At 41.3% G+C, this 12,980-nt stretch overlaps 1 protein-coding gene across 4 annotated transcripts in view; it reads left to right on the top strand.

Moving 5' to 3' along the window:
* Nucleotides 1-12,980, top strand: part of AFG1L (AFG1 like ATPase) — a 220,197-nt gene that overhangs the window by 20,751 nt on the left and 186,466 nt on the right. For 3 of the 4 annotated variants that reach the window (XM_017543728.2, XM_017543729.2, XM_037743947.1), the window contains exon 2: nt 11,341-11,564. In XM_017543728.2, coding sequence (XP_017399217.1) covers nt 11,341-11,564 — 224 coding nt within the window. Of the gene's footprint in view, nt 1-6,856; nt 6,974-11,340; nt 11,565-12,980 lie in introns of those variants that run through there. The other variant, XM_037743948.1, reaches the window with a different exon arrangement.

Genomic DNA, 12,980 nt, shown 5'->3' with positions numbered 1-12,980 from the left:
TTTTGAGACAGAGTCTTGCTCTGTCACCTAGGCTGGAGTGCAGTGGTGTGATCTTGGCTCACTGCAGTCTCTACCTCCTGGGTTCAAGCAATTCTCCTGCCTCAGCCCCCCACGTAGTTGGGACTACAGGCATGTGCTACCATGCCCAACTAATTTTTGTATTTTTAGTAGAGACTGGGTTTTGCCATGTTGGCCAGGCTGGTCTCAAACTCCTGACCTCAGATGATCTACCTGCTTTGGCCTCCCAAAGTTCTGGTATTACAGGCATGAGCCACCATGCCTGGCCTAAAATACAATTTTTAAAAGACAATGTTTACCTTCTATTGAAAGATTCTGGTCTCTCATTTTGCCTAAGTTCCTGAAGAGTATCAAATATAGAGGCCAGGCAAGTGGCTCATGCCTGTGATCCCAACACTTTGGAAGCCTGAGGCAGGAGGTTTACTTGAGGCCACAAGTTCAATACCAGCTCGGGCAACATAGTGAGAACCTGTCTCTACAAAAAAGTAAAAAAAATAAGATAAAAAATTACCCAAGCTTGGTAGTGCCTATCTGTAGTTCCAGCTACTGGGGACACTGAGTTGAGAGAATCACTTGACCCAGGAATTTGAGGCTGCAGTGCTGTGACTGAGCCACTGCACTCTAGCCTGGACAATTGAGTGAGACCTTGTCTCTAAAATAAAGTAATAATAATAAAAAAGGATATCATTACAATAAAGATATTAAATCCAGTCCAACTTAAAGCATCAAAAAACATATTCCCTTTGCTATTATCACCCTAGCTGTGTGGAAACAGTGTCAATATGATTAAGCTTTATGATATGTGTCAAGATCATGATTATCTTGCCCCTGTCAACAATGTTTCCTCTTGTGTTCTTTTTTTGGTTGTGAGATAAGAGTCTCGCTCTGTGTCCCAGGCTACAGTGCAGTGGTATGATCATAGATCATAGTTTACTTTGGCCCTGAACTGCTGTGTTCAAGTGATCCTTCCACCTTGGCTTCCTAAAGTGCTGGGATTACAGGTATGAGCCACTGCACCCAGCCTTCCTCTCATGTTCTTAAGATGCAATAGTCCAAGTATCCTGATGTCACAGGTGGAATTACAAAGGCAGGAAAGAGTAAGTCCCTTTTGAGGAGCTTTGGGGAAGACTTTGCCAGAAGCTAACTTCCCCATTAGGCATCATTGGCCAGGGTAGTGATCACATGCTCAGTCCACCATGGAGAACAACATTATCATAAATGAGAGCTGAAATGGTGTAGTCGGGTGAGGAACCCAGAGATTATTACTCCAGAGCCCACATTCCTTCCGTTACTATAACATCCTGCCTGCCTGCTATGCTGGGGGCACAGTTGCCACTTCCTGGCTTTGGGAACATGGACAAGTTACTTTGCCTCTCTGTGCCACAGTTTCTTCATTTTTAAAGTAGGGATAGTATTAGTACCTACTTCATAGGGTGGTTGTGAAGATCAATTCAGTTAATGTACAGAAATTCCTTAGGAAAGTAACCTGGTACTTAGTAAATACTCAAAGTTAGCAATTGGTACTGTTATTAGCTACATGATCTTGGTCTATTAACCTACAATGCTAACTCTCTGGTCTAAATCATAAATATCACTTGCTCTCTCTTTCATTTTTCTTTATTGGGACAGGGTCTCACTCTGTTGCCCAGGCTGGAGTGCAGTGGCACAATCACGGTTTACTGCAGCCTCAACCTTCCTGGGCCCAAGTGATTCTCCCATCTCAGTCTCCTGTGTAGCTGGGACTACAGGTGTGCAGCACCATGCCTGGCTAATTTTTGTATTTTTAATAGAGACAGGGTTTCACCATGTTGCCCAGGCTGGTCCTGAACTCCTAGACTCACTGATCTGCCCACCTCGGCCTCCCAAATTGCTGCCATTGCAGGCATGATCCACTGAGTCCAGCCCATAGATATCTCTTAACTCAACTATTTGAATAGTCTCCTAATTTCTACTTCTACATAAAAAATACATAGTAGTTTTATTGAAAATAATTCACAGCTGAGCGTGGTGGCTCAGACCTGTAATGCCAGCACTTTGGGAGGCCAAGGCAGGTGGATCACCTGAGGTCAGGAGTTCGAGACCAGCCTGCCCAACATGGTGAAATCCCATCTCTACTAAAAATACAAAAAATTAGCGGGTATGGTGGCAGGCGTCTGTCATCCCAGTTACTTGGGAGGCTGAGGCAGGAAAATTGCTTGAACCTGGAAGGTGAGATTGCAGTGAGCTGAGATTGCATCATTATACTCCAGTCCGGGCAACGAGAACAGTACTTCATCTCAAAAAAAAAAAAAAAGTAAAAGAATTTACATACTATATAATTCACATATTCTGCTTCCACTTTGCATTCCTAGTCTTATTTTCTAGAGTAATCTTTTATTATCAATCTTTATTATCTTTCAATAATATCTTGTACCCTGATCAAAACCATCTGCTTTTTAGAGGGGTTAAGTTTAATTTTAAAATAAAGGGAAATAAAGAAAAGAATAATAATTTTAAAAACCTTCTCCTTGTTCTCAATCCTATTTACAAAATCTGCATTACTTACCATGGCTTTTAAGGCCCTATATCATTTAGTGCTTGTTGTGCTTTTTTTTTTTTTCTTTAAGACAGATTCTTGCTCTCTTGCCCAGCCTGGAGTGCAGTGGGGTGATCTCAGCCCAATGCAAACTTTGCCTCCTGAGTTCAAATGATTCTCGTGCCATAGCCATATGAGTAGCTGGGATTACAGGCATGCACCACTATGCCCGGCTAACTTTTGTATTTTTTGTAGAGACTGGGTTTCACTATGTTGGCCAGACTGGCCTTAAGTAATCTGCCCACTTTAGCCTCCCAAAGTATTGTGATTACAGGTGTGAGCTACTGCGCTGGGCCTCTTGTTGTCCTTTCCAACCTCTTCTTGTCGCACTTACTCTACCTTGCTCATTTGCATCAACCACATAAACTCCCTTTCTCTTCCTTGAAAATGTGAAGCTCATTTCCATTTGTACTTTGCTTCGTCTATAACCTTAGGCTGGGATGTTCTCTTTGATATTCCTCATAGGTGACTCCTTTTGGCATTCAGGTGTCAACTTAATGTGTTTTTCATAGAAAGGCTTTTTCCTGATGATCTGTAGGAGTCTCTGATCATTCCCTGGTACAGTGCTTCTCAACCTTTAATGTGCATGTAAAACACCTAAGTATTTTGTTGAAAATGCAAATTTTGATTCAAAGGGCTGGGATAGGGCCTCAGATTCTCTATGCCTGCCTGCCTTCCTTCCTTCCTTTGTTCTCCTTTCTTTCCTTTTTTGTTTTTTCTTTAGAGACAGGGGCTTCCTCTGTTGTCCAGGCTGGAGTTCAGTGTTATAATCTCACTGTAACCTCAGACTTCTGGTCTTAAGTGATCAGCCACCCAAAGTATTGGGACTACAGGAATGAGCCACTGTGTCCAGCTCAACACTTCTTTTTTAAACAGTGGTTCCTGGGCTGGATGTGGTAACTCATACCTGTAATTCTAGATCTTTGGGAGGCCAAGGTGGAAGGATTGTTTGAGCCCAGGAGTTCAAGACCAGCCTAGAGAACATAGGGAGAACCCCTCTCTACAAAAATGAAACATGAGCCAGGGATGGTGGTATGCACCTGTTGTCCCAGCTGCTAGGGAGGTGGGAGTGGAAGGATAGCTTGAGCCTGGAAGGTTGAGGCTGCAGTAAGCCATGATCATGCCACTGTACTCCAGCATGAACCACAGAACGAGAGACCCTGTTTAAAAAAAAAATAATAAAATAAACCATTGGTTCTTATCTTGTTTAAAAATCTGGAGGTTGTATATTTAGAGGACTTACCTCAGATTAAACATACTCACATATAATTTTCTTTTAAAGAACTCATAAATTATTGACAAATAATAATTGTATATATTTATAGGGTACACTCTGATGTTTTAACAGATGTATATGTTCTAGAAAGATTAAATCAAGTTAATAACATCCATCACCTCACCTCTTTATCATATTTTTGTGATGAGACCATTTAAAATCCATTATTAATTTTGAAATATACAATATATAATTTTATTTTAATTTCAAGAGGCTCCCAGACACCTACCTCTCCTTAAGTCTGTCATGGATGCTAACTCAAGACCTTGTTAAGAAAAAAAACCCCTATATTTATTATGTAACAATTCTTGTAAGGGTATCATTGACAATTTGCATTGGCTCTTCATTTTTGGATTGTGCCATTAAGAAGAGCATAATTATAAATTTGTAATTACTTAACAGGTTCTTTCTGTTTACTGCACAGACAAAATCAATCCCCTGAGACTGTGGCATTGCAGTAGAGAAAAGAGTTTACGTGATACAAGGGAGTCCCACACAGGAGAATTGGAATTATCCCTCAAATCAGTCTTTCTGAAGGCTTGGAGCTGAGGGTTTTTATGGACAATTTCGAAGGCAAGGGGCTAGGGAATGGCGCTGTTGATTGATTGGTTGGGGATGAAATCATAGGGGTATAAAAATCAATCCTCATTCGCTGAGTCCAACTCTGGGTGGGACAACAGGATCAGTTGAGTCATGAGTCATGAGTCCAGGTGGGGTCAGTCTGAAAGACATTTCAGCAAAACCAATCTTAGGTTCTATAACAGTGATGTTATTTGTAGAAGCAGTTGGAGAAGTCACAAATCTTGTGACCTCTGGCCACATGACCCCTGAGCAGTAAGGGATTATAGAAACTTGGCCTACATTTTAGCAGAGTTCAGGCCCCTCCCATAATTTTATTCTTGTAGGCTTTCATTAGTCTTACAAAGGTGGCTTTTGGTTTTTGAGCAAGGAGGGGTATGCTTTAAGGAGAGAGCAATAATATTTTCATAATTGCTTTAAAGTTAATCTGTAAACTAAATTCCTCCCAAAGTTAGCTTGGCCTGCACCCAGGAATTGTCAAGCACAGCTTGGAGGTCAGAAGCAAGGTGGAGTTGACTGTCAGATTTCTCTTACTGTCATAATTTTGCAAAGGCAGGTTCAGTTTATTATATATTATTTGTTAATGTAGTGAGATTAGTTAAGGGGAGCATATTAGCATAAACTTGGGACTCTACAGCTTCAGGAGAATTTTGTTTCAAATTTATGTTTTAAGGTGAAAATGGACTTCTTTTCTTGCAGATAGCATTTCCATAAATGTGGTGACTGTGTCTAAAACACTTTAGACTTTCTGTAAGATGTGTGGCATATGGCAAGCACCAACCTCACAACAAGATCAGGACAAGAAAAGCGAGGATTCTCTGTGTGCCCAAGGAAAGTGGCGTTATGACAGGAAGCAAAGTAGCTATCATAATCACAGGTAGACTAAGCTGATTTTCCAGATTTTCCAGAAAAAGGCTGAAACACAAAGAAGACTGTGCTGAGACTTGAATGCGTTGAGTCCAACTGCAGATCTAAGAGAATGCTGGCCACAAGAGATGCAAGTATTTTGAACTGGAAAGAGATAAGAGAAAGGGCCAAGTGTTGATCCAGTTTCTATGCATCATCTTTTGTTTTATTATGCAGATAATAAAATCTTGAGGTTACATTTACTTAAAAAAATTGTAGGAAATAAAAGTAATTACAACTATACACAAAGCCTGAGGAAACTCATTTTTTTTCCCCTCTGGTGAAAGTAAAACTAAATAGGAGTAATTGTTTTAATATTGAGGAAGATTTAATAGGTTATTCAGATGTAGGATACAAGATATTGACTAAATCTTACAGCAAGTGGGCTGTGGAGTATAGTAGGATCTTCCTAAAACTTAGTTTAGGAGAATATAGTGAAATAAGGTACAAAATTGAAATATTCGAAAGAATAGCGCAGGCTTTTTGGGTTCCTAAAGTCTTCCATTTTTGTTTGTAGATTAGTGTGTGGAACTTCTGAATGGCATTTTCCCACTGTCCATTTGGAGTACAATAAGACAAATTAATACAAATCAAAATAATATGGCAGCAGCATCACATAATTTGTGTACACTGATGTAGTAACAGATTTAATTTAGTACAGCTTTTGAGAAGTCTTTTGTATTTCAATTTATACAGCTGCTATCCAGGGCTAAGCTGGCCAATCTGTCAGCCTTGAGTATCTTGGCTGACTGATTCTCCTTTTATCTCTGCTGCCTAGCGGAATTTATGCCTCATATTCAGCGTACCTTGGTTTTCTTTTCTGAAAACTGGGAATGAAGTCTACACTGTTAAATCAAGATGTTAGGCTAGTGAAAATAAAAAGACTTTAAGAAAGACTTTAAGCCTCTCCAAAGGCAGATGCCAAGAGAAACAGTGTTTTGGCCACAATCCTGATATTTCCTGTGACTAACTTTTAAACAATTTCTTTGTTATGCTATGTTATGTTATGTTATGTTTGTTACGTTATGTCGTTATGTTATGTTATGTTATGTTATGTTATGTTATGTTATGTTGTGTTATGTTATTTAGATAGGGTCTTGCCCTGTCACCCAGGCAGGAGTGCAGTGGCACAACCTCCACTCACTGTAGCCTCAACCTTCCAGGCTCAAGTTATCCTCCAACCTTAGCACTCCAAGTAACAGTAGTTCCTACTAGTAGTAATCCCTACAGGACTACAGGTATATACCATTATACCTAGCTAATATATATATATATATATATATTTTGTAGAGACAAAGGTTTCACTATGTTGCCCAGGCTGGTCCCAAGCTCCTGGGCTCAAATTATCTTTACACCTCAGCCTCCTAAAGTGCTGGGATTATAGGTGTGAGCCACTGTGCCTGGCCAAAACAATTTTTATTTATTTTGTTTTTATTTATTTTAGAGATGAGGTTTTGCTGTGTTGCCAAGACTGGAGTGCAGTTGCCATTCACAGGCATGATCATGATGCTCTACTGCCTCCAACTTTTGGTTTCAAGGGCTCCTCCTGCCTCAGCCTCCCAAGTGGCTGGGACTACAGATGTGCTCCACTCTACCCAGCCTCAGCTTTTAAAAATTAGGTATTATTTATTTATTTGTCAATTTTAAGACATAAATAAATATGCTCTGTGGATGGTAGTCTCGGGCCTGTTGTGTTAACCCTTTTCTGTACATTATTTGTACTAAATATAATCCTTTGAAGTGAGGCTGTTGGGAAATAGGGGTGTGTGGGTATGTGAATGAGGGGGATATGAAGAGGGTGGGACTTTGTGCCCCACCTTCTCACTTTTCTCTTTAGTAAATTGAGGATTTGATGGAAGATTTTATATGAAAAAAGTACAGCTATTAAAGCTGTAAAACCATTTGGAAAACCACTCCTTTAAACAGTGAGATGAATTTCAAGCCAAAGATTGATAAAATCACATTTGGATTTTAGTAAGATCAGCCTTGGAGTTGGCAGAAGATATTTTACAGATCGAGGTGGTGGTAAATTTGGCACAATGGTGATAATCAGAGTCATAAATCAATACATGGAGGCTATACATTGATTTGACTTAACATAGTGGGGCATTTTGAAGGGAGTAGCCTACAGGTCAAAGCTGGATTAAAAGATTTTCTGATTTGCAATTGGTTAAGGAAAGAAAGCTTTTTTTTTTTTTTTTTTTTTTTTTGAGACAGAGTTTTGCTCTTGTTACCCAGGCTGGAGTGCAATGGCGCGATCTCGGCTCACCGCAACCTCCGCCTCCTGGGTTCAGGCAATTCTCCTGCCTCAGCCTCCTGAGTAGCTGGGATTACAGGCACGCACCACCATGCCCAGCTAATTTTTTGTAGTTTTAGTAGAGACGGGGTTTCACCATGTTGACCAGGATGGTCTCGATCTCTTGACCTCGTGATCCACCCGCCTTGGCCTCCCAAAGTGCTGGGATTACAGGTGTGAGCCACCCCGCCCGGCCGGAAAGAAAGCTTTATCTAAAAATTTGGGTTCAACAGTAAAGAATGTTAACTCTGGCTCATGAGCATAACCTCCTCTAGGCCCCACAGGAAGAAATTCAGAACCAAGAGCAGTGGTCAGAATTCAGTCCTCAGTTCCCTTTTATTCGAGGTCTGTGTGCCAGCGGATCCGTTTGGTAGGGGTTGGAATTTCTGAGAAACAACTCAATGACATATATTAAGCTGTTATCTTTAGTTTCTTTAGGGAACATCCCTAACTTCCTTGGCCATTATCTTGAGCTACTATTGTCTTTTTGCTTATCAAGTGGCTTATTTACTTCTCAGGGCCAGCTAGGTATCTGGAATTTCCCTTGAAGGAATTCCAGATTTTTCTTTATGTCTACATTGTGGGTGGGTGGGGGGGCATGGCAGGCCCTAAGAGAGATCCCTGCTTCCTTTAAAGGGCACAAGCTGTGGTGGTAGGATGAGGAAGGAGAGGAGAAATGGATTAGAGAGTATTTCACATACAAAATTGAGTAGCATTGATGATTCATTGGCTGAGAACCTGATTGAAGAGTGAATAGGATTGTGGGAGGGAGAGGAATAAATCAGTAATCACCCTGAGGTTTTTCACTTGGTTGACTCCAGAAATCTAAAAGAGAGGGTAGAGAAGAACATTTTTCTCTGGTTGTGAGATTCTCAAATCCTGTAACACTAACTGGGTATTTCAACAGTTCAATTCTGACACTCTTTATTTGGAGTGAGCATTACATCTCACAAGTAAGAGGGCTTAGTCCCACAGAATGCCTCCAGTTCACCTGCCAGCTACAAATGGGGTGCCCAGGCTACCCACATATCTACGTGGTGACTGCAAATTTGGGAATTTCCATAAACTTCTTTCCCTTTAGATCCAATAATTTGCTAGAATAGCTCACAGAACTCAGGGAAAAATTTTGCTTATGTTTACTGGTTTATTATAAAGGATATAATTCAGGAAGCCCAGTGGAAGAGATGCCTAGGGGGATACCTAGGAGGTGAATGCACCTAGATGTGTCCACCAACCAGAAGCTGTCCAAGTCTCCTTGAGTGTTTACAGAGCTCAATCTCTAGCCCCACCTTCCTGCGGTCAGTGTGTGGGGAAGAAAGTTCCAACCTTCTACCCACTTCGTCCTTCTGGCTACCAGCCCCACCCTAGCATCACCTCCTAACATGAACTCAGGTGTGATGCAATGAATAACAGAAAACACTCCTATTACTCAGGAAATTCCAAGGGTTTTAGGAACTCTGTACCAAGAACCAGGGACAAAGATTAAATGTATTTCTTATTATGCCACACTGGCAAATATCTCAAATTGCTGGAAACATTTAGGGAACTCTCAACCTGCATCTCCAGCTTTAACATTGAACCCCAAGCCTCATCCTGGTGCTGTGAGGCCCAGTGTTCCAGGAGACCCTTAGATTCTCTTTTGGAGGCCTTAAGCACCTATATCAGTTAGGGTACCACTTGGGCTTCTATAACAGAGACCCCAATTATACACTACTTTAAAAGCAAGGTAGAAGTTTATTATTCCCTTTTTGTTTCTTTTGGAGAGAGAGTCTTGCTCTGTTGCCCGGGCTGGAGTGCAGTGGTGTGCTCATAGCTCACTGCAGCCTCAAACTCCTAGGCTCAAGTCGTTCTTCCACCTCAGCCTCCCCAAGTAGCTGGGACTACAGGCATATGCTAATTTTAAGCCCGACTAATTAAAAAAATTTTTTTAAAAAATAATTTGTTATTTTTACTAGGGACGAGGGCCCACTATGTTGCCCAGGCTGGTCTCGAACTCCTGAAGCTCAAGTGATCTGCCCACCTTGGCCTCCCAAAGTTCTAGGATTACAGGTGTGAGCCACTATGCCTGGCCAGAAGTTTATTATTCTTTTACATAAAAATCCAGGTAGGCAATCCAGAGCTGGTTTGGCAGCTCAGCATTGTTGGAGAACCAGGCTTTGTGCATCTTGTTGCTCTGCTTTACTCAACATTCTGTGTGCATCTCATTGCCTCCTCCAGCTGCAGTCATTACACTTTTACTCCAGTTAGAGAGAAGGGAGGAAAAGGAAGTCAGGAGGATATGCCCTTTTTGTTTAACGGTGTATATCTGAACTACACACATTTCTGCTCACAATCCATTGGTTAGAACCTGCTCACATGGCCATACCTGACTGCAAGAGAGACCAGGAGATGTAATACATATCTGGGCAGCCATGCATTCAGCTAAAATTTCTACTTAGAAAGGGAGTACAGATAATGGAAAACAGCCATCCCTGTCTCCAACATTCGTAGTATATTTAAGGACTTTTTCCCCTCTTTTGGGGAAGCATGGAACTAACATTGTGACTGTTAATTCTTTTTGCTAAAGTAATTTTTATGTTATTGTGACAAAGGAAACGTGATGTTCAATGAAATGAATAAAACACTGGCAGAGTACCTTTGGGAAATCTTGTTCTGAAAAATATGCCAGGTTGCTGCTGTTTATTGTGGCTTCTAAACAGTAGGGAAGGAGTTAGCTGCTCATTAAACCTGCCCCAGATAAGGAATGAAATTACAGTTGGACCTCGCCACAATCATTTCTCTCCCAGGAGAGGCTAAAAATAGAATCAGAACACCATCCTGCTTTGAAGCAGGCACTCTTGCTGTGTCTCAGCTCTGTGTCCAACCCCCTAAAGGTTATGGAAAAGGGAAAAAGATCTTAGAAGCAGAGGGCTGAAATTGATACTGTAATATCTGAATGTTGTGTTGTCTTTGGGTAGAGAATTAAGGAGCAGTGGAAAACCCTTGGGACTAATCTTGAAGTCTCTGCCTTGGTGCTTAAGAACTAGAATTAGGGCTAACTCAAAGAAAGGCAGCTCCCTTGCTTTGGGAAGGAGATGAGGAACCCAGGTGGCTCCTTTAGTGGACTGGAAGCAAAGTAGAAGCTGTAGTAGGAATAGGCTTTCTGGAAGAGAGGTTACAATTATAGTTTAGGGATTTGGGGTTTATTTCCTTTTGTTAAAATAAAACAATTAGAAATATATTCATTGTTTAAATTTTTTTTTTGAGACTGAGTCTCTCTCTGTCACCCAGGCTGGAATACAGTGGCACAGTCTCTGCTCACTTCAGCCACTGCCTACTGAGTTCGAGCAATTCTCATGGCTCAGCCTCCCAACTAGCTGGAATTACAAACATTCACCACCATGTCTGGCTAATTTTTTTTGTAGTTTTAGTAGAGATGCGATTTCACCATTTGGCCAGGCTGGTCTTGAATTCCTGACCTCAAGTAATGCCCCTGCCTCGGTCTCCCAAAGTGTTGGGATTACAGACGTGAGCCACTGTGCCTGGCTTAAGATGTGTTTTATGTTATTTTTATCAAAATGACATTTACAAAACTGCTCAAATAGATACACTAATAACTAGTTAAAAGTTTGAATGTAACCCTTTAAAACATGTAGAGCACTGTGAAATGTATTTAAGAAAGTCTAAAATTTTATATGTTTTTGTTTATAGCCTATACAGTTCAGACATTTGAGAACATGACCCCAACTGCCACTTCAGAGACTTATTTGAAAGCTTTGGCTGTTTGTCATGGACCTCTGGACCACTATGATTTTCTGATCAGAGCTCATGAGCTAAAGGATGATGAACATCAAAGAAGAGTCATACAGTCTTTGCAGAAATTACATGAGGACCTTAAAGGATACAATATAGAAACAGAAGGCCTTTTTTCAAAGGTGAGGCTTATATGATATGAAAGATTAAATAGTTAAAAGTATAAGCATTTTCTAAAATGGATGCAATACAGTAAGGCACAGCCATGAAACACTGAAAAATTTCCACCAGTTCCTTTACACAAATTCTGTCGGATCCCCTTTCCTGGCCTTTTGATGTTCCATAGCTTTCTTTTGCCTTCAGGGATTTCAATGGCTTCATATTTAGGTATTTAAAAAATGCAGTCCAGTCTAAATAAAAACTTCTATGGAAATCAAAGCTTTCCCTTTCCTCTAGCTCAGGCCTCATCCAGGGATCAGCAGTGGAAAAGGAAGAGTGATGTGTTCTTTCCCTTTTCTTCCTCCTTCTTTCTCTGTTTGCCTGACTTCTCCAGGGTCAGAAGGAGAAGAATGAAAGATTAGAGTGAAGCAGCAGTCTTAAGTGACTAGTTTGTTATTGGGGGCTTTGTATGGTAGATGCTGACATGCTAGCTCTTTGTTGAGGGGCTTATACTGGTGGGTTTTTCAAGACTCTCATGGAGACCTCCACACTTCCCTAATCTTTGACTAACCTCTTACAACTCTGGGGAAGCAACTCACAACCCCGCATTCTGCTGACACCACCTTGCCCTTGCCCTTAGCCTTCTTGGCTGAGGTCCTTTCAGTACATTTCTTTTTTTTTTTTTTTTTTTTGAGACAGGATCTTGCTCTGTCGACTAGGCTGGAGTGCAGTGGCGTGATGTCTTGGCTCATGGCAACCGTCACCTCCTGGGTTCAAGCAATTCTCCCATCTCAGTCTTCCAAGTAACTGGGTTATAAGCGTGCACCACCATACTTGGCTAATTTTTGTATTTTTAGTAGAGATGGAGTTTTACCATGTTGCTCAGGCCGGTCTTGAACTCCTGACCTCAAGTGATCTACCCGTCTCGGCCTCCCAAAGTGCTGGGATTACAGGTGTGAGCCACCACGCCCAGCCTGGGACATTTCTTGTTAGGTCATCTTTTATGGTGCCTGTAAAAGCCACAGGAAGCATAACATCCCCTTTTTCCACCCATTTCTCCATGGGCAGCTTCAGTCAGCCTCCTGTCCTCAGACTTTTGCAAGTAAGAAGCAGGTACTAGTTTCTGTCTTTGTCATGAATATCCCCTTTCTCCTGGGGATATATGTCAAGTTCTCCTATGAACTCTTCACACGCTGCTCTGGCAGCTGCTTATGCATTTTCTTACCTAGGCAAGCATCCAGCTGGGGAGAGCAGTGTCTATCTCAGTTTATATTCTGTCCTCATCTCTTTGGATGCTTCTCTTGGGAACCCCTCGTATTTGTAATGAGATAGCAGAAGGGAACACCACGGCACTCTACCCAGCTAACAGCTTTCTACCTTTATCACTCTCTTCAGTTTCACTTTGGTTTTAGAGCTGTTTTGCCTTTTTTTTTTTTTTT

Source organism: Cebus imitator, unplaced genomic scaffold (assembly GCF_001604975.1).
Source record: "Cebus imitator isolate Cc_AM_T3 unplaced genomic scaffold, Cebus_imitator-1.0 Scaffold160, whole genome shotgun sequence".
Classification (NCBI taxonomy): domain Eukaryota; kingdom Metazoa; phylum Chordata; class Mammalia; order Primates; family Cebidae; genus Cebus; species Cebus imitator.
The sequence above is the reverse complement of the archived record's forward strand: the minus strand, read 5'-3'. Positions and strand labels throughout refer to the sequence as shown.